This window comes from Muntiacus reevesi, chromosome 3 (genome assembly GCF_963930625.1).
Source record: "Muntiacus reevesi chromosome 3, mMunRee1.1, whole genome shotgun sequence".
In the NCBI taxonomy this organism is placed as follows: Eukaryota; Metazoa; Chordata; class Mammalia; order Artiodactyla; family Cervidae; genus Muntiacus; species Muntiacus reevesi.
The window spans coordinates 247,279,381-247,301,476 of record NC_089251.1 but is presented as its reverse complement, the minus strand read 5'-3'; the positions used below and the strand labels follow the sequence as shown (position 1 = coordinate 247,301,476).

The 22,096-nt window shown below is 40.3% G+C and overlaps 1 protein-coding gene across 1 annotated transcript in view; it reads left to right on the top strand.

Moving 5' to 3' along the window:
* Positions 1–10,104: 10,104 nt before the first annotated feature.
* The window catches only part of SP3 (Sp3 transcription factor), a 55,539-nt gene continuing 43,547 nt past the window's right edge, over positions 10,105–22,096 (top strand). Inside the window, exons 1-4 of the mRNA XM_065931778.1 lie at positions 10,105–10,498; positions 11,123–11,253; positions 11,768–11,899; positions 19,135–20,494. Of these exons, the coding sequence (XP_065787850.1) occupies positions 10,492–10,498; positions 11,123–11,253; positions 11,768–11,899; positions 19,135–20,494 (1,630 nt within the window). The 5' untranslated portion in view covers positions 10,105–10,491. The remainder of the gene's footprint in view (positions 10,499–11,122; positions 11,254–11,767; positions 11,900–19,134; positions 20,495–22,096) is intronic.

The window sequence follows — 22,096 nt, the reverse complement described above, 5'->3', positions numbered from 1 at the left end:
AGCTCAGGGAAGCCATGAACCAATTATTTGGGATCATACATAGAATACTATAGAAACAACTAATCTAGAAGTTAAAGTGCGGTATGGGGATGAACTACTTAAGTAGATTACACATTGACTTTGATATCAAAGTGTGGAATAGTTTGGAATGGATGGATTACAAAGCTCTAGGGATCAATATTAAGACCAATTTTATTCATTTTATTTGTCAGTGACTTAGAAGGAACAGGCAGTAAGCTTGTTATACAAAACCAGAGGGAGGGACCGTTGATACAAAACAGGAATGAAATGACTTGAGTAGACTAGGAACATAAGCAGATAAGTGGCTTATTCAGTTCAGGGTGGAGGAAATATGAAGTAGAAAGATTATCTCACAATAATATGAAATCACAATGTTCAAGTAGAGTAAAAGAGTGAAAACTCACTAGGTAAGTAAATACACATGCTATAAATAAAATAATTCAAATGCTATAAGTAAGAAAGGAATATTGACTACTGAATTTAAATATTAGTATTTTAAGTAAAAACATTCTGTCTTTAGTATAGTAGACTAAGAAAATAACTCACTGAAATATGTATAATTAGAGGAAAAATAATGATGCTTTGGGAATTCCCTGGCAGTCCAGTGGTTAGGACTCTGAGTTCTCACTGCCAAGGGCCTGGGTTCAGTCCCTGGCCCAGGAACTAAGGTTCCACAAGATGTGAGGTGGGGCCAAAAAAAAAAAATAATAATGACACTTGCTGTCAGGGATGATAGATCACTTGCATTCTGGGTACATCAATACCAGAAAATATATTAAATTAGGTTGTAGAGCCACTTTATTTATTTATTATGCTTTATAACTTACATATACATTGTACATATTTTATATACATCAAGTGGTATATAATAAAAATATTTAAAGATTTCCTTACAAATTTTTGATGATTTGTTCAGCTGATCAATACTAGTTTTGTGATCTCTTTACAATCAGCAGGTCATATTCTTAACAGTTTCTCCATCAAAATAAGATGTCTGAAACTTTCACCGTAACAGAATCCAAATTCGTGGTGTATTGAAATCAATGAGTGATTCAACAGATGTTTGTTGATTATCTTCTCTTTGCACAACAAATATAATTATTTCTTGTACTTAAATATGTCTCTTTTGATAAAGTGTAAAAATCTAAACTTTTCTAAGAGATTGGTACATATATATGGATGACTGAGTTGCTCTGCTGTTTACCTGAAACTATCACATTGTTAATTAGCTTACTCCAATACAAAATAAAAAGTTTTTAAAAATCTAGCATTTTCTCTCTTGTTCTTTTTTGGTTACACCTTTATTTATTTGTTTATTTTTGTCTGTGCTGGGTCTTCATTGCTGCATGAGCTTTTCTCTAGTTGCACAACTCTCTGGTTGTGATGTGTAGACTTATTGCAGTGGCCTCTCCTGCTGCAGAGCACAGTGAAGTCACTCAGTCATGTCCGACTCATTTGCGACCCGCATGGACCGTAGCCTACCAGGCTCCTTCGTCCATGGGATTTTCCAGGCAAGAGTACTGGAGTGGGTTGCCATTCCCTTCTTCAGGGGACCTTCTCAACCCAGGGATCGAACCCATATTTCCTGCATTGCAGACAGACGCTTTACTGTCTGAGCAGACTCTAGAGCATATCAGCTCAGTAGTTGTGGTTCCTGGGCTCTAGAGCACAGGTTCAATAGTTGTGGAGCACTGACTTAGTTGCTCCAAGGCACGTGGAATCTTCCCCCACCAGGGATCAAACTCATCTCCTGCATTGGGAGGCAGAGTCTTTACCACTGAGCCACCAGGGAAGCCCTAGCATTTTCTTTTAATATCTGAAATTCAAATAAGTTAATGTCATACCTTAAAAAATCAAAAGTTCCAGTGGAACAAATGAAGAGCTGTTTTCAAACTATACGCTCTCCTTCCTTGAGAATCACTGCTTACAAGTCACAGAAGAAGGGTGAGATATCATGCTTGGGCACAAAATGTGTAGGATTTCAACAGTGATGACAATATGGTTGTGAATTAAGTGTAATATTAAGGGCACACAGACAGTTAAAAGTGAGGGAATTACTAATTGCTGGAAGCAGTGCCTTTACGGAAACAAGGTTAAGGCTTGAACTGAGGCTTAAAGGCTTTTTAGAATTTTCAAGAATACAGGCGAGAGGGCACAACAAGCCTGGTGATAAAGGTTCAGGCTTCCCCGATGGCTCAGATGGTAAAGAATCTGCCTGCAACGCAGGAGACCCGGGTTTAATCCTTGCATCAGGAAGATTCCCTGGAGAATGGAATGGTTAACCACTTCAGTATTCTTGTCTGGAGAATTCCAAGGACAGAGAAGCCTGGTGGGCTACAGTCCATGGAATCACAAAGAGTTGGACATGACAGAGTGATTAACATAGGAAAGGAAACAGAAGGTTGGTATTCTCCATATTCTCTCTCTCTTGGTCTCTTCTTCTGTCTCAGATTTGGTTTGAAGTGCTACGATGCAAGAAATCCCCCATGCAAACTACTTCATACAATATTTTTGGGCTTCCCAGGTGGTACTAGTGGTAAAGAACCCATCTGCTAATGCAGAAGACATATGAGACATGGGTTCAATCCCTGCATTGGGAAGATCTCCTAGAGGAGGGCATGCAATTACTCCAGTATTCTGGCATGGAGAATCCCATGGACAGAAAAGCCTGGTGGGCTATAGTTCATGGGGTCACACAGACTTGGATACGACTGAGCAACTTAACACACAGCACAGAGCGATTTCATATAGGGCAGTAAAGGGTTTTGAGAGAGACCCTTGTATATGGTAGATAATGGGAATCACTAACATTTTTGAGGCAATGGAAGGTTAATTTGGGAGTGGGAGCCGGAAAGTCTGGAATACTATCTAGAGCTACAGAAGTCCAGACAGGGAAAAGCATGCTCTGATTTCTTTCCGAAGGAGGCAACTAACCCTCAATGATTTCTGAATTTGGAAGATACTCCCTTATCAATGCATGTAGCCAACTTTAGACTTTGTTATTTCTCTTCTATTTTATCTGAATGTGTGTATGTTTATCTTTCTTCTCATAAATGGATTATCTGCTGCTTGGAGGTAGGGGCTATACACTACCTTATGGAATTTGTTGTTGTTCAGTCGCTGTGTTCTGTCTGATTCCTCGCGACTCCATGGACTGCAGCACACCAGGCCTCCCTGTCCCTTGTCATCTCCCGGAGTTAGAGCAAGTTCATATCCATTCAATCGGTTGGATTGATGCTATCCAATCATCTCATCCTCCGCCACTCTCTTCTCTATTTGCCTTGAATCTTTCCCCAGCATCAGGGTCTTTTCCAGTGAGTCGGCTCCTTGCATCAGGTGGCCAAAGTATTGGAGCTTCAGCTTTAGCATCAGTCCTTCCAGTAAATAGTCAGGACTGATTTCCCATAGAATTGATTGGTTTGATCTCCTTGCTGTCCAAGGGACTCTCAAGAGTCTTCTCCAGCATCACAGTTCAAAAGCATCAATTCTTCGGCACCCAGCCTTCTTTATGGAATAGAGCTCAATAAATTGTGTGGTTTCAGTGGGTAGCTGAAGGAGATTCTGCAGGAAAACTTGATAGCGTCTTGGAACTGGCTGCCAGTGAGAAAGAAAAGAGAGAAATGTGTCCAAGGCAATTTCATGTATGGACCTCTGAGAAAAGGATGAGGAAATTGCTGTCAGAGACAGGAATGTTACAGGGAGAAGGGATCTGGTTCTGTAGAAAGTTATGGGTTTAGCTTTGAACGTTCTGAGTTTGAGGTTAAAGGGCGACATTCCAGAGGAACTGACAGTGCTTGATGTAATGGAACTGGAACTCAGGGGACAGGAGACGATACAGATATTTGGGATTGAATTTAGAGATGGCTGAAGTTGCAGGAGTGGTGGTGCTTCCTGGGGATGAGTTTGTAAAGAAAAGCTCAGGGAATCCAAACCCAAGTCTGGAGTAACATTCATCACTTAGGGGCTGGAAGGAGGAAAAGAAACCCTAAATGTACACTTAACAGTGTGGTAGTTAGTAGTCAGGTGTGGCCATCTAAATTTAAATTATGTGTGCTCCTGCTCAGGTGTGTCTGACTCTTTGGAGCCCCATGGACTGCAGACCTCCAGACTCCTCTGTCCATGGAATTTGCCAGGGAAGAATCACTGGAGTGGATTGCCATTTCCTACTCCAGGGGATCTTCCCAATCCAGGGATTGAACCCTCACCTCTTTGTCTCTTGCATTGGCAGGTGGGTGCTCTACCACTAATGCTACCTGGGAGGCCCATTAATTTAAATTAATTAAAAACAATAAAAAACTCATTTCTTGGGTCACAATAGCCACATTTCAAGTGCTCGCTAGTCAGGCGTGATTAGTGGTTACTATAATGGATGGTGTCAACAAAATACTATCTTAAAGATTCCAATGACTTCCTTATTGCTAAATCCATGGATTGCCCCTACCCTGATTCTCATTCTTTTTCAGCATTTGACACTGTTAACATTTCCTCCTTAAATTTTCTCCTCCCTTGAAAAGTCACCTGCCCTCTGACTTTCTCTCAAATGAGTATTTCTCTGTATCTTTGTAATGCTCTCCAATAAAACTATCTATGATGCTCAGCCCCATCCAGGAGCCCCACTCAGTCTACTCACTAGAACAAAAGATACTCCTATCATCCACGAAATTCCAAGGGATTTAGGAGCTCTGTGTCAAGATCCAGGCTAAAAGACCAAATATTTGAGCAAAAGATGCTCCTAGTGCCCTTATCACTCGGGAAATCACAAGATGTTACGAGCTCTGTGCCAGGAAGGAGGGGTGGATGGGGGGGACAGAGGGCAATATATTCATTTTCTGTTATTATATAGGCTCCCAAATCCCTGACCTACATTTGCTTCTCTTTTTAGCTATGGGTTCAAGTCCATAATAGGCTGTTGGATATCTCATGGATATCCTGCTAGCACCTCCAACTCAACACCTAAACTCCAACCTCCAACCTCCAACTCAACATCTAAAATCAAACTCATGATTGTTCATCCCATACTCATTCAGTTTTTTATGTTCTTTATTCCAGCTCATCTTTCCAGTTACTAAAGCTGGAAGACTTAGTCATATATGAATCATTCTCTCCCTCGCCTCTGCCCCTTCCGTCAATCAGCTGCCTGGCCATTCTGATTTACTACCTCTGCCATACACTCGTGTATTTTAATTTATTCTTTTTTGTTTAAAATAATGATTATGAAATATTTTGGCAAACAGGGTAGTAATAAACAACACTATCATAAAACAGTCTACTCAGCTTAGCTTAAGCAAAACTTGCAAATACAAACAAAGACCTTGGCAAATCCATTCAGATCCCATCCTCCTCTCCATGCCAAGGGGGATCACCATTTAAAATTTAGTACTCATCATTCCCATGCAAGATTTATAGTTCTTCTCCACATGTATCCACATAAGGCATAGAATATAAGTTGTGTTTTTAAATGTTGGATAATTGTGGTATTCTGTTTATCCTATTATAACTTTTTTCACTTATTATTATTTTTGAAATTTATCTTTGATGAATCATCTCTTTTTATTAAATTTGTTATTTAATGAATATACCATAATTTATTAACCACTATGAATTATAATGTATATATATGCATATATATATACACACGCATTTGTATATATAATAAATGTGTGTCTGTGTGTGTATAGTTGCTTTCATTTTCTTACTTTACCTCTGGAATTGAAATGGAGTAATGACATGGTGTATTTCAGCCATTTTTGGTTAATTAGAAAAATTCTATTCCTTGTGGCAGGTATTATAAAATAAAAACTTTTCAATATTTTCTAAATATTTTCAATATTTTCAAAAATTCTATCCAACTTGCTCTCTGCCATTCCATTCTTTATTTTTTCCCCTTTCTTTTATCTCCTCTAACTAGGCCTTAGGCATGGTTGCCTATTTTGAGAATAGTTGGTATATATGTCTGGTTTATAGGATTAAAGGATAGAAAAAGGGAATTCCTTGGCAGTCTAGTGGTTAGGACTCAGTGCTTTCACTGTCATGGCCCAGAAGATTCCACAAGTCATGAGGTGTGGGCCAAAAAAAAAAAAAAAAAAAAAATCCATTATAAGATAGGGATTTAATCATGAAATAAAGTATGTTACACTTCATGTCGAAAGTGACTCTTCATCATTGAGGGACAACTCACTTTAACAGCATCAGGTTTATTTAGTTTTAAGTACGGTATTATTAAAGTATATTTTTAAGTAAAGCTACCCCATAAGTTTCCTAAGTACAACCAAAAGAATTTCTAGCATTTTATATTACCCTAAGATAACTGACAAGATACTTCCCTGTACTTTATATTTTTCTAACACACATTATTAAAAAGGTTGAAACACTAAACATTAAAAAGGTTGAAATCCATCTTTTCTTCGAAAATTGCAAGAACTTAGAAATATGTCAGTGGACTAAGCTTCCTGAACTGACATGAAGATGACTTTAGAAGTGTTGCAAATAATTTAGAAAATTTAGAATACCAGGGATGTCAATAGCCTGGATAGAGAATGGGATTTCATGAATTATAAAAATATCTGTCCTTTTGCACCACAGTGATATCACTGGTATGGAGCTTGAATGAAAATGAGGGTCTAACTCAGTTGGAAAAGGTGATCTTGAAAGAGGTAAGCTATCATTAGGTCAAAGAAATTTTATCATATAGTATGTATTGGTTAATTGTAATTTTTTAATTCATCATTCATTTTTCCACAAGATAATAGTCTTGACAGTTTTTGGTTTAGTATTAATTAAACATCCACAGCGTGTTCAGTATTGGTTAGAGCATTCAAAATATATGACCCCTAACACAAGTAGTTCACATTCTAAGATTTGCTTTAAAAATGATCTCCATTATAAATATGTATTGTTTTTATCTACTTTATTGTTTTATTTTTTCTCATCTCTTTATTTTTTACATAATGGGTAAGTCTCTTAAGCTGATCATTTAAGACTTGATATGTTGATTTGTGAGACTGACATGTGGATTTAAAGTCTCACTCTGCTCTTTATTTGAAAATGACACTGAGTAAGTCTAAAAACCTTGCTAGCCTCAGTTTCCTCATCTATAGAATGATGAACCCATGATACTTATGATACTCATGATTTTTAGGGTTGTGATGGTTAAAGATGCAAAGGAGTTGGCACATAGCAAAAGCTCAAAAGTGTTAGTTCCAAGGGATATAGCTTTTGAGGCGTATTTTTGAGAAAGCAGGGAAGATATGAAATATGAAAGGGGTTAAGTACACCTAGTCAATCTCAACTAGAATATTCCTGAAATATGTTAGTGATTACCTAAGGCGAACAAGTTGAAGATTCTTGAAATCCAGTGTGCACAGGTTAAAGAGATTCAGAGGTAGGTAAAAGGTGGATCAGGATCACAGGAACAAAGGTTATGTTAAGTAGACATTGATTTAGGTGCAACTATACAAAACTGCCACCTTTTTAGACAACAATGGGTGAATACTGGTAATTTTATATTGTTCACTTAATAGATGTTCAGAAGGAAAGCAAGGTAGTAGGGATTGTGAAGGAAAGGGGAGTCCTTTAGATGTGATGCAGTTAACCAGGCTGTCATTGTTTTTAATACAGAATGGCTAGGCTCTTGCAGATGTGAATCAAGTATTATTTAATGGCTTCTTCTCTTTGGAAAGAAAAAGGGCACTGAAGATGGGTGAAAGGGTTCGTGCCAGTGGGTCTATAGAAGTCTTTGAGGCCCTTTGACATTCACCACAGTTTCCAAAGGATTTAACTTATAAAAACACATGTAAGATTTTAAAAAATGAGGAAATTGAGAAAAAGGGAAAATAAAGTGACATTCAGATCTCCTGCTGTGATGTAAACAGTGGCCAGCAAGGGGTTCCTCCAATCATCTTTGGAAAGAAGACAGTATAAGTAATACCTAGCACAGTGATCCCTTCCTGAAAGCAAGTGCAATTTCTGAGTTCCTATGTAACATAACAGTGGGTGCCATTGAGAGGCTATCTTCCACAGAGAAAATACCTTTTAATTAACACAAACCTCATTTCAAGTTTTGGCTACAGTACTGAAATAGCTAAGAGAACATTTTCTTTTCAGAGACTACCTTCACTTCCAGCTTTCTTAAGATATTCCATGACAGTGACTCTTTTCGGTGCAGTCTGAGCAGGTCCTCTGAATCTGATTATGTAGTAGTGATACTTTTGGTAGTTGTGTCTCTTAAAAGTACTGCAGTTATAAAAGTAGAATAGTTACTTCTGGTAGGTTATTACTGTTTTTTCAATTAGATTACATGAAATGTTTCTGCATCCTGTCAGAATGGTCTATGGACCAAACATTTCAAAAATGTTTGAAAATGATTTTTTTTTCATTTCCATTTGTTAATTGGTATCAGTGAGGAAACGAACAGAACTTCTGTGGCCAAGTACTTTGCTTCCTATGGGTGGCTAGACTAACGCTTTGTGAAAGGGGCATGGAAGTCGTATGCTTAGACTCATAAACCACATCCCCATTCCCAGAAAAGCACCTGAAAATGTCTGAAATATCTCTACTAGGCAAAGAACTATTCTCTATCCAGTACATCCATGTTAAGTAGAAAGTGACAATGCTGTGACTTCCCTCCCTCTCTCCCACTCCACTAGTTTTCACTTGTACTCCCTCAAGCTTCCCACCCCTTTTTCTTTTTCAATTATCAGCTTATTCTACAACACTTTTCCTTCAGAATTTAAGTGTAAAATGGTACAGTGTTTATACCATTTGCTTTAAAATGTGATTCTTCTACTTATATACGAGACCCAAAATTCTGTTAGATCAACTTTGTTTTTGCCTGTTTGTGGTTTTTAAGTCAATTCCCTGGGAATTCTATCTTTTGCACAATTAAGTGCCCATTAATCATGTTTTTGATTCAATGAGCAGAAGATGGAAATAGAAGAAATGAGACGGAAACTCCGTCTTTCATATAAGTATTCTTAAATTCTTGTCAGTGCACACAAAACCCTGTTGAAGTGTTTGGACTTTACAACTCCAGCCCCCAGTACAACTTTATTTACCAAACAATCACAATTGGAACATTAATTTTTGGAGCCAGAGTTCAAATAAAAAGTGTATTGTGGACAGCATATCCACCTCTTTGAGCTCAACCTCTTTCTTGGCCATTAGATTCAGTGTGTAATAGGCAGGGATGTCTCTTGGCAAAACACACAGATAAAACTGAGGATTTCTCCCACCCAGGATGATATCAAGATATCATGGATGCCAAAGAGCAAAGGTGTGTTAACCTAGCCAGTAAGTGAAACGAGATTTTCAATGAATGGTCCAAGATAAAAAGATACTTCACTGAGATTCACTATTTTTAAAATGTTGGCAATTACTGCTGGGCTTTTTCAGATATTTCACTTGCTACCAAGACGATTAAATAACATGTTTGTGCAACAAAATGATTATGTGACTGAATTTTTTTTTTAAGGATTCTGTCCTTTTGAATATATATACTATATGTTAAATGAAATATACTTGTCTGTTTCGGTGCCACGGGCCAGAATGAAAGCTCTCCTATCTGTGAGGTGAATTGAGATTCCTGTTTAAAATGCCTGCTTCCAGGGTACGTAAAAGTGGAAGACAGTTTGGAAACCAGGGGCAAAGGGCGATGGGAACGAGGTGGCTCAGACAGAATCTAAGAGCTGAATGTGTGTGAGAGAAAATCCTCCTCCAGCCTCGGAGGGGGTGTCTCCCCCAATACCAGCTCCCTCCCCCCGGGCTCGCGGGGCGGGCCTGGTTTGCTCAGTAGCAGCAGCGGCCGCAGCAGCAGCCCCGGGGCTGAGCGGCAGCGGCCTCCCGGCAGCGAAGGGAACCGGCGGCTCGGAGAGCGAGAGGCCCTGGGGAGATCCGGCTACTGCCAGGATGGAGGAAGAGCCGAGTGGAGCCCGAGCCTTCGGGGACGGGATCTCCTCCCCAGCTCAGCTCCCCCACGGCTTGCCGGGGCGTGCTCCAAGCGCCTACGAGGTGGAAGAGGCCTGCGTTTCGCCCTGGCAGCGGCAGCCGACGAACGAGGCGGGCACAGCGGGGTAACAGGCTAGCCTTGGCCGCTCTCGGGAACCTACGCCGCCACGGCCGCTCATTGTCTCTCCCCTTCCACCCGGGGGGGCAAACAGGAAGCGTGCCGCCAGGCCGAGTGACGGACGGGCGTCTGGGCCAATGAGAGCTCGCGACGAAGACCGTGATGGCAAATGAGCGCGGAGAAGAGGGGCGGAACTTCCGGGCGGGCTGTCACCCTCTTCCCCCCTTTTGGGCTGGAGGCTCCACCTTTTGTGTTTCCCGCACAGTCAATCAAAATAGGAAAAAAAAATCCCCGGACCGCTCCGGCCGTGTCCGCCGCCGCTTCCCGCATCCTCTCCCGCCGCCGCCGCCTTCGCTCCTCACCATGTGTAAGGCGGCGGGGAGCCCCGCCTGAGGTGCCCTAAACACACTATGACCGGTACGTAAAACCGAGAGAGCAACCCTTGCTGCTGCCGCCGCCGCCGCTGCCGCCGACAACAGCCAGCCGGGGGCTGCCGCCGCCGGCTCCCGGCCCCCTGTGTGCGACCGAGTGTCTGTGAGAGGCAGAAAGCCGCAATCCCCTCCGCCTCCCTCCCCTCCCCGCCAGCTACCGTCCACCCTTCAAGCCCCAGCAACGCAGTGTCCCCGCCGGGCCCGGGGCGGGCGGCCCGGTGCGCCGGGAGCGCATCCCCTGTGTGCGGGCGCGGGCGGCGGTCGGGCGGGCGTGTGAGTGACTGACGGTGCGAGAGGAGCGAGCGCGAGTGAGAGCGAGCGGCGCGAAGGGAAAGGGGAGGAGAGGAGAGGAGAGGGGGCAGGGGCAGCGCGGGGAGGAGGAGGAGGAGGGAAAGAGGAGGAGGAGGAGGGTTACAGGCAGCGGCGGGCGGGGGCAGCAGCAGGAGGGGAGGAGGGAGCCGCCGCCGCCGCCGCCGCCGGGGGGCGGGTGGGGGAGGGGAAGGGGACTCGGTCCGGGCTTTCGGAGTAATTTCGCCTCGGCCCGCGGGCCCCCTCCCTCTCCTCCACCCGCCTTCCTCCCCACCCCCACCCCCCCGCGCTGTGCCTGCAGCTCCCGAAAAGCCCGTGAAACAAGAGGAAATGGCTGCCTTGGACGTGGACAGCGGCGGCGGCGGCGGCCACGGCGAGTATCTGCAGCAGCAGCAGCAGCACGGAAACGGCGCGGTGGCGGCGGCGGCGGCAGCGGCGGCAGCGGCGGAGGTGAGGAGCGGCTGAGCCCCGGCCCGGCTCCCCCCTCGCGCCGCTTTCTCCTCCCCTCGCCTCTCCCCTCCCTCCGCGCCTCTCTCCTCCCCTCCCCCCGCCCCGGGAGCTGCCCGCCCGAGGCGCCAACGCTCCGACCCCGCCCGCGCTCCCCCGCCCGCCGCCTTTTTGTGTGAGAGACTGAGTGTGTGTGTGTGTGTGTGTGTGTGCGTGCTTGTGAGAGAGTGTGCGCCCTCCCGGGGGTGGGTTCCGGGCGGAAGGTGGAGGCCCGGCGCGCAGTCCGCCGCCCGCCTTCCCGCGGACGGTGGGGCCGGTGTGCGTGCGAGCGGGAGGGCGCGAGCCGGAGTCGAGAAGGAGGAGGAGGAGAGCGCGGGCTGGCGCTCGCCCGGGCGCTGCCTGCGAGGCCAGAGTCGCACTTCCTGTGCGAGCGGCGGCCCGGCCCTAACCGCCACCCCCTCCCCCTGTCTCCCTCTCTGAACCCGCCCATCGGGGGTAGGACACTCAGCCGTCACCGCTCGCTCTGCTGGCCGCTACCTGCAGCAAGATAGGGCCGCCATCGCCGGGCGACGACGAGGAGGAGGCGGCCGCCGCAGCCGGGGCCCCCGCCGCCGCCGCCGCCGCCGGAGCGGTAAGTCTCGCGCGCGCGGCCCGCCCCCGCCGAGGCCCAGCGCCCGCCATCCCGGGCCCGCGGCGCGCCCGCCCGCCTGCAGGCCTCCCCGCGAGACGGACGGCCGCGAGGCCGGGGCACCCTTTCCTGCTCTTTGGAGTGCTTGGTTTGGATCAGAAGCCAGCCCAGGCTTTCTCTAAATTGTCACTGCAGCACCTCCATCCACATTCACTACAAAATGAAGTCTGAGAGGGTGGGGGTAGAGGCCTCCAAAATGGATGTTTGAGCAAATTCATATCAGTGCTGAAAACTCCTTCGCCGAACGCTACAAAAATTTCAAGCACAGCCTATCGGCCATAGATAGTATCAACTACAGAGCCAGTGTCTTTAGCTTCTAGTGTTTTTTGGACTCGGAGCTTTTTCTGCTGGGAGTTACTAGATCTTACTTAAATGTTAAATCTTTTTTTTTTTTTTTTAAAGGAATGAAGGTTTACTCTTTGAACTACTCTCTTGTATACAGGAATGAACACCTTTTGAGTGCTTTTTTAATGCCCATTCCAAATGATAGAATTTTAGTTTTTGCAGGCTACTTATTTTAGTTTTTGCAGGCTACTTAAATTTGTAGTAATTATTCTTAAATGGAGTTTAAGTGATCGTTGGAATCGGTGAAGTTATTTAGATAATATTTTGGCTTTTAAAGTTGAATAAGAAGAAACAAGTACGTGTAAGGAATTATGTTTACATAAATGCTAATGCATACCATGCTTACAGTTGAATTTGGTTGACAAAGCTATATTTTCATTTATTGTGGTTGCTAGTCTGATGGAATGTGGTGGGATTCTTCTTTTTGGGTTTTTAGTTTGTCTGGGGCAGAGGGAGGAGCTGGCCAGTGTTAGAGGAGGGCTTAATACAAACTAGCTAGAAACAGTTTTTAAAGATTATTGTGAAGTTTACATTCGTTTGAATCTTTGTTGTTACATTAGTTTAACATGTAGATGTGTTCACTTATTAAAATAATTGAAACCGCTTACATTATTGTTTTTTTTTTTAATGTGGATTATAGGAATTGGTCTGTGTTGTAGTATTTTGAATTGTCACTGTAGACGAAAAAGTTTCTTGTAGTCTGCAGGAAATTCTTAGTGTTTCAAGACATTAAAAGTGAAGTTGTTGTTCAGTTGAATAATTACTGTTAAATATTGTATTTGTAATTTTAATGCTTGAAATTACACTGTAGGGGGATGTGAATAGATTTACTGGCTTAAAAGTATGATTTTAGGTTTTGTTCTTTTGTAACCAGGTTGAAATGTAAAGGCATAAAATTGTGTATGTGAGATGCATTGTTACTTTCAAACAAATTTATGAACTGGTAAACCTCTTTTATGAACTATGTCCCTTTAGGCCCACAGTGTCAAAGGAAAAAAAAGTTGCAAAACACTACATGAGTAAAATTGCAAGGCAGATTGCGTCTACTTATCTTTTTAAGTCTACTTATCTTTTTAAGTTTTTCAAATAAGAACAAAAAACTTTATAACTGCAACTTAACCAAGTTTAGGTATCAGCACAGTGATTGGGGGAGGAGAGAAGGAGGAAGTGAAGAGTAGAATATATGTATGTATACATGTATATGTGAGTCTAACTGGAGGAATAGGATACTGTCTCCAACCTTAGCCTACTGTGGCCATAGACTTGTAGGGAAGTTGTTTCCCTGCCTCTTCAGCTCCTCTGAACTACCAAATCTCTACTGACATCACATTTCCCGCCAGATTAACATGAACCACAATCACTGTAAGCACTTTTTCTTTGTATGTTTGGTATTTGTGCATAGTATTTTTCACTGAGTAAAAAATAGTATGACTGTCTTGAGCGTGTTTGCCTTACCAAATGGGAAAATTATTTTCCCAGTTCAAAAATGAATTGTAGATATGGACATCTCAGTAGATAAGAGAGAATTTAAGTGATTTCATAGGAGTTTTCCCCACTTTAAAAATGTGCTTGGATAATGTGACTTTCTTCAAACTAGTAGGAATTATGAGAGGTTTACGGAGAGCTTTTGTAGGTGTGCTCTCTAAAAGTTTTATTTTGGGTTTATTTTGTATTTACAGAAAAATTGCGAAGATAGAACTGAAAATTACCTTTTATCCTTCACCCAGCTTCCTCTAATGTTGATATAACTAACTGTGATTCATTTGTCAAAACTAGAAAATTAACATTGGTAGTGTTATTAACTATAGACTTTGTTCTGATATCACTCCATTTTCTGTTCTAGGATCCAACTCAGGATACCACATTGCATATAGTAGTATTATGTTTAAGATCAAGTTGAAATATACAGCATTCTACTTAAAACTTTTTTAAATGCAACTTTATACTAGTTTGATATTTTAGGATTAAAGGGGCACTGAAAAGCCAACAACTGAACTACAGACTTGCTTTACATATTTTCAGTTTAGAATTTGTTATGATTTGTGTTCATCCTGGATCCTGGCCAAGAATTTTTGGCACCCTCATTATAGTGCTGAACAGGTCTAATCACAAAGCAGCCTCACCTGTAATGTCCCACAGCATAGACTCTCAAAATTGATGTGATGGCAAGATTTTTATGTTTTATTATTAAGTTGTGTAGTTAGTTTTAGTAGTAAATCAAGAAATAGAAATGGAAGAACTTTGAGGTATTAATTCATCCAGTCTACATTTGTGTGAACCTGTGAATTACTCATTTGCACTTAAGTATTAATCTGTATAAGTAAGTGTTATGAAAGACATTGCCTAAATTTTAGTTTAATTTGTAATGTTTCATTTATTACATAAATGTTTGTGAACTACAAAGTGAATAATAACTTACTATATAAAAATTATTTTGACTCTTACTTCAGATACGACTTACATTATCATTGTAAGGAATTCATTGGGTAATTGTTTTTATATTTGTAGTCTATGTTCTTTACTGTTCTCTTTGAAGATTTTAAGAAACTTCAGTACTTGCCCTAGAATGTTTCTTGTTTTTTTTCCACCTTAGCTTCACACTTGTTTCCAGTTATTCTTTTCTTGCCTATTTCTGGCTTTTGTAAAGCCATTTGTGGGAACTGAGGGGTTATTAATCCTTTCCAAATGAGATGTAATAAGTTGTTATGAATTTGTTCTTTTTTCCTTTACACAGTTATTATCTGAAAAGATAAATTCTTGTATTTCCCCCTTCTCCCCCGTCCCCCCATTTTATGCCTGGTTGCAGTGGAGAATGCCCTTGTAATGAATTTGCTGTAGTAATGTCACAGGGCTGCTCTTGGTTGTGGTCTTTTTTTTCAACTATATGATTATGTGTTTGTATACAGAGGGAAACTTGGACTACCTTCAATTACAACGTTTTAAATAATGCCAGTGTCCATGTTAATTGGTGTTTTGTCAGTAGAATATTAGAATTACTGAGAGAAACACGATTTTTCTCTTAGTGTATAAGCTTAATGTGGAGGGTTATCTTGAACCCAAACCAAATACTAATTCTTGCCTGGGTTATGTGTTTTTTATGTCTCTCTGTCTATACTGTTTCTAGTAGCCTAACATCAAACATTCTTACAAGTTTTTTTTTGGTCTCAAATGTTCTAGTTTATTTATTTTGCTAGTATACTACTGATGAAATTTCTGTTAAAAGAAATCATCTTTGTAGGCTTTGTAGTTTTGAAACATTTGGGGCATATTTTTTTGTGGAGTTGATTTAAAACTGGTACAGAGTTTTTCATTGAAGACACTAATATCTCAAGATCAGTTTTATTGATCCCATTTTTTCCTATCATTTTCTTTGCAATTTTTAAATAAGATATTTTTAATTACTTAAAAAATATTTATTGATCTTTCTGGTAGGCACAGTTGGATGTTTTTCAAATCTGTCCCGTAATGGTAGTCATTGTAAGGATACTTTAGGATTATACTAGTGCTCTACAGTTTATAAACCTTAACATTTTCTTTAGGCTCTTATGACCCTGCAAGGTAATAGTTTTCCCATAAGGAAATTGAGTCCTGATCTAAATCATCTATAATTCTAGGTGATTATAGAATAGCTAGGGCTAGAACCAAGTTTTGAACTTTTTCTTCCCTAGTGCAATATACTCCTTTCCTCTAAGCATTTGCTGTCTTAGCTTAAATCGTGAAAGTCTAGTATTTTTCTGTTTCAGTGTTCATAAATATTTGTTATATATTTTTTAACCTTAGGTTTACTCAAAAGTTCAAGTACATCATTTTAGCCTAGGTTTGGGGACTTCCCTTTGATTAATGGCCTGCGTTGTTGGGAAAAGTACTGTAGTTTACTTAGCTTCTGGAGAAGGGGGTGATTGTGTAGTATGTCATCTGAATAGTTGTATTTATTTTCAAGGAATTTCTTGAACTAGAAAGCTGTTCACAGATGGTTTAATACCTGTTCTTATAAAGATTTTGTTAAAAGAGATACTCAGATGCCATAAATTTTAAGGAAGAAAAGGGACAACATGCCAGTACAGTTGTCCCTCTGTATTTGTGGGTTCTGAATCCTTGGAGGTCTGCCTGTTGCATCTCACTTTATGTAAGGGAATTGAGCATGGGGATTTTGGTATCCATATGGTCCTGGAACCAATCCCCTGTGGATACCTACGGTTAACAGTATTGTAAAATTAAGTTGTATATGAGGTATCTTCTTTGATGTAAGTTGAAAGATGGTATATATAATGCTGGTCAGAAAAAATACAAGTTCGATTCCCCAAAGAATAACCTTAAGAAAATAAGAGTTGGATTTGAAACACTATACTTTAGATTTCAGTATGAATGTCTTTAGTTTAAAATGCCAAGAGACTGAAATGAAATGTAAATTGTTACTCTAATCCTGGGAATGATGACTTAAACTTGTAATTTCTATACCAGGTAGAATTTGAAGAATGATACATGACTTTAATGTCCACTGCTTCATTTCAACAATTTAAGTTTGATAAGTTTAAATGTTTGTGTTTAAAAGAGAGATCATTATTCTAGTTCAAGCCTGGACATTTGTACTTGGTCCCACAGTTTCTGTGACTTTTTTGTCTTCAGCCTTTCAGTCTCCTTCACTAGGTCTTAGTTTACTTTTATAAAACACAGATCTGATTGCACCACTCACTCGCCTCAAAAGCTTTTATAGTTTTCATTCACTATCTGTAGGATAAAGTCTAACCTCCTTAGTATGATCTATGGAGCCATTTACTACAGGACCTGATAAAAATGTCTGGTCCTCTTCCCCATTATTTTGTTCTATGAATATGAGTCTTTTCTGGATTCTCTCTTCAACTCCAAACTATCCTTTTTTTTTTTTTTTTAAAGTTTCTTTTTGTCTGTGAGTTAATTATTTCTATACCTTAATGTGTATCTTTGCTTCCTCACTGCCTGCAGTGAAATCTTAAATTTTATTCACAATTACCTAAAAAATCTCTTCTGTGAAGTCTTGTCTTTTTTCATTTTTCTATTTCCCCAAAGTATTTTGATCCTATGCATAGTGTACACCACCGTTCACATAGTAGTAACATGTATGTGTATGTCTGGTTGGATATATAGCGAATCAGTTGAAGATAAAAATTGTATCTCATGGGCTTACTCATGGTTATTTCATCTTGGCAGATATGCTCAAATATTTTGAATTGAGTCATTAAACTGTGGTTCCTTCATTGAAATATACATTTCAACTGTGTGTGCACATGAAAATTAGGTAGTGAGTCTCTATAAAAAATCGAAAGTTTCTCTGGTTCTATAATATTTGTATTAAATTTTGTGGAATGGTTCATTTTGAGAGAATACTATTTGTCTTCGCCTGTTTTTAATGGTCACAGACCCCCCAGCCCCATCCTTCCAATTGAACTTTCTCAAAAAGTTGATATGCTAATTTAGAGGATTCAGAGATCCTTTGCACCTCAGGCATGGATTGTACATTGAGAATTTTGGTTTAGATATCTTCATGTTCTCATTGTCTAGTGATGTGTGGAGTTACAGGAAATCACATACAGATCTAGAAGGAAATGGGGTAGGGGTGGCATTATTTTGATGGTGGTCAATTCATACAGGTCTCATTCCCTGTGTTTACCCTTGGCCTTAGTGAGAGACAGGTATGGTATAGTATTTAAGGGCATGGCTTCTGGAGTTAGACTGACTTAGTTTTAAATCCTGTGTTGGACATTTGATATTTGACAGCTATCTGATTTTGTCTCTCAGTTTTGTTATCTGTGATATGGGGATAATCATACTACCTCATAGAATAGTTGTAAGCAATAGATTATATAATCTTACAAGCCCCTACCATGGTACTTGTTATTATTCCCTTAAAAAATTTACTCTTTCACATTGATATGTTGGGTTTTATTGCTTTGTACTTTCCTACAGTGGTATTTTTCTAGTCTTGTCTAATCCATAATGGAGATGATACCTGAAATTCCAGCAGATAACAGAATTGCAAAATATAATGTTTAATATCCTACTGCAAACTTAAAGAGAAATAGTAGGTAAAGTAACAATCTATTTCCTCCAGCTTTTAGAGTCTAGAAAAACCTTTTAGATGGACTGACTTTGCAGTGTGGTCACAGGGCAATAATCTTTCCTCATTAAACATTTTTAAGGTCTCATATATTTTTTTAGTAGTTCATGCAAAAGTAAAGAATTTGATGGCTCGCTAAAGGAATCACCCACATCTTGTATTTACTCCAGAGTACCTTACTACATGCCATTAAAGAGTAGCTTTAATTGTTTGATTTAAAGTTGATAGCAAAAATATACAAATCTTATTTCTGATTCTAGGAACTGATGACACTGCTCTAATAATGTTTCTTTTTTGTACACAAATATGATGCACCTGATTTAATGATAATGTTTTTAGTGGGTTTTATACTTTTTGAACTCTCTTCCGTGTTTGAGGCATATTTGGTTTGAGGCGTTCATAATCTTTTCTACCTATTTCTACTTTTATTTTTAACTATATAGCATCAGAGGGATCATAGATGAGGGATTGGAAAATCAGTTTGTAGTCATAAAATAAAGAATATTCTAATTGAATTTTTTTCTTGCTCAAATATCCTGGTTTATCTTAGCAATAACTAGCAAAATAGAAAATGATGATTATCGTAGTTTATACAGTACTTCTGTATTTGAGCTCTGTTGTGTTACTGAGAGAATTTTCAGGTGATAAGGGTTTTTATCAGTTTTTAAAGTTTTTTGAGAATTGGATTAAATATACCACAAATACATATCACATAACATTTTCTGTTTTCTTCATCCAGACAGGTGATTTGGCTTCTGCACAGTTAGGAGGAGCACCAAACCGATGGGAGGTTTTGTCAGCCACACCTACAACTATAAAAGATGAAGCTGGCAATCTAGTACAGATTCCAAGTGCTGCTACTTCCAGTGGGCAGTATGTCCTTCCCCTTCAGAATTTGCAGAATCAGCAAATATTTTCAGTTGCACCAGGATCAGATTCATCAAATGGTACAGTGTCCAATGTTCAGTATCAAGTAATACCACAGATTCAGTCATCAGATGGTCAGCAGGTTCAGATTGGTTTCACAGGCTCTTCAGATAATGGGGGTATAAATCAAGAAAGTGGTCAAATTCAGATCATTCCTGGCTCTAATCAAACCTTGCTTGCCTCTGGAACACCTCCTGCTAATATCCAGAATCTCATACCACAGACTGGTCAAGTCCAGGTTCAGGGAGTTGCAATTGGTGGTTCATCTTTTCCTGGCCAAACCCAAGTAGTTGCTAATGTGCCTCTTGGTCTTCCAGGAAATATTACCTTTGTACCAATCAATAGTGTCGATCTAGATTCTTTGGGACTCTCGGGCAGTTCTCAGACAATGACTGCAGGCATTAATGCTGATGGACATTTGATAAACACAGGACAAGCTATGGATAGTTCAGACAATTCAGAAAGGACTGGTGAGCGGGTTTCTCCTGATATTAATGAGACTAATACTGATACAGATTTATTTGTGCCAACATCCTCTTCATCACAGTTGCCTGTTACTATAGATAGTACAGGTATATTACAACAAAATACAAATAGCTTGACTACTACTAGTGGGCAAGTCCATTCTTCAGATCTTCAGGGAAATTATATCCAGTCGCCTGTTTCTGAAGAGACACAGGCTCAAAATATTCAGGTTTCTACAGCACAGCCTGTTGTACAACATCTACAACTTCAAGAGTCTCAGCAGCCAACCAGTCAAGCCCAAATTGTGCAAGGTATTACACCACAGACAATCCATGGTGTGCAAGCCAGTGGTCAGAATATATCACAACAGGCTTTGCAAAATCTTCAGTTGCAGCTGAATCCTGGAACCTTTTTAATTCAGGCACAGACAGTGACCCCTTCTGGACAGATAACTTGGCAAACATTTCAAGTACAAGGGGTTCAGAACTTGCAGAATTTGCAAATACAGAATACTGCTGCCCAACAGATAACTTTGACGCCTGTTCAGACACTCACGCTTGGTCAAGTTGCAGCAGGTGGAGCCTTGACTTCAACTCCAGTTAGTCTAAGCACTGGTCAGTTGCCAAATCTACAGACAGTTACAGTAAACTCTATAGATTCTACTGGTATACAGCTACACCCAGGAGAGAATGCTGACAGTCCTGCAGGTGAGTCTTCTAAGTCATGTGATGCCATAGATAAGTTCACTGATATGTTAATATGTAGGGAAATTTTTTCCTCTAAGTGTTTATCAGAATCTGGCTATCTTTAAAGATGATACATTTCCCTGTGTCTGTATAAAAAAATCAACATCAAAACGTGTTCTGAATTGTTCTTCATTGAAAGATGATAGTTTTTGTAAGTCAAGGATTGATTTCTGTGTTATGCCAGTTACATTTGTTGTTTCTTGTCACTCCGTTTTATGTATTTTCTTAACATCTGATCGGTACTCTCAAGCATCACAGAATTTTTATTTGGCAGGTAAGGTGTCTTGGCTGTCTTTGAAGTGTGATGTAAATTTTATGTTTTATGCATTTTATTTGATTGGGCAATCAGACTGGCATAGTGAAAGTGTGGTACTGGGAGTAGGTAGGGTTCATGCTGTCTCACTCACTAGCTAGCTCTGTGGTTGTGGCTAGGTTACTTTTGCTCCTACAAACTCAGTTTTCTCAGCATGTAAAATGTGCTTGTTGGACTACATAACTATGTGTAGGTCTTGTAGACCTAAAATTCTTCAATTCTGTGATAATTTATTCTCAGAAGTGTGAAGTAGGTCGTAAACATAGTTGTGCTAGATATGTTATTATTGATTGTATGGATAGAAATTTCAGAAGTGTCCTCTTTGTTTTATAAGAATGAAATGATACAGTTTTGAAAGAGATAGTATAATCATTACTTTATTAATGTTATTTACTTAGTATTTTATTGAATGTTTTGTTGTACACTAAATTCTTACTTTCACTCTTTTATTTTGTTGTTTTGACCCTTTCAAACTCAAGCTGGGAACTTGGATTTAATTTATTGAATTAATGGTATTATCCTCTTTCTTTAGAGAAATTTGTGATACATACACAGAAAATTGGGTTTCCCAGGTGACTCAGTGATAAAGAATCCACCTGCCAATCTAGGAGACCCGGGTTTGATCCCTGGGTTGGGAAGATCCCCTGGAGGAGGAAATGGCAACCCACTCCAGTATTCTTGCCTGGAGAATCCCACGGACAGATGATCCTGACAGGCATAGGGTTGCAAAGAGTTGGACACAACTGAGCAACGAAGTCTCGATGTGTTCTTAGGAAGCCTTTAATTGCATTTGAGCCTTCTGAAGCTGTGGTTTAAAGCTGCATTCTCAAAAGTGTGGTCTGTGAACCTCTGAGGATTCCTGAGACCCTCTCAGAAGTCCTTGATGTCAAACTGCTTTTCATAATAATAGTAAAATTACTTGCCTTTTTTGTTGTGTTGACATTTTCACTGATAGTTGCTAAAACTGCTGTATCTTAGCACAAATCAAAGCTGTGATGGTAAACTGTAATAGTAGCAGTCTTCTTTATGACCATCCACTTGCAGTTAATGAAAAATGCTAGTTTCACTGAACAATAACCTTGATGAACACATCAAGAGTTATTTTCACTAAATCTTAACCCTTGAATGCTGCATGTCCTTTTTAAAATAATAGCTTTATTGAAATATAACTCACATATTATAAAAGTCACTAAAGTATGCAATTTAGTGGTTTCTAATATAGGGAGAGACTTGTCCAACCATCACCAGTG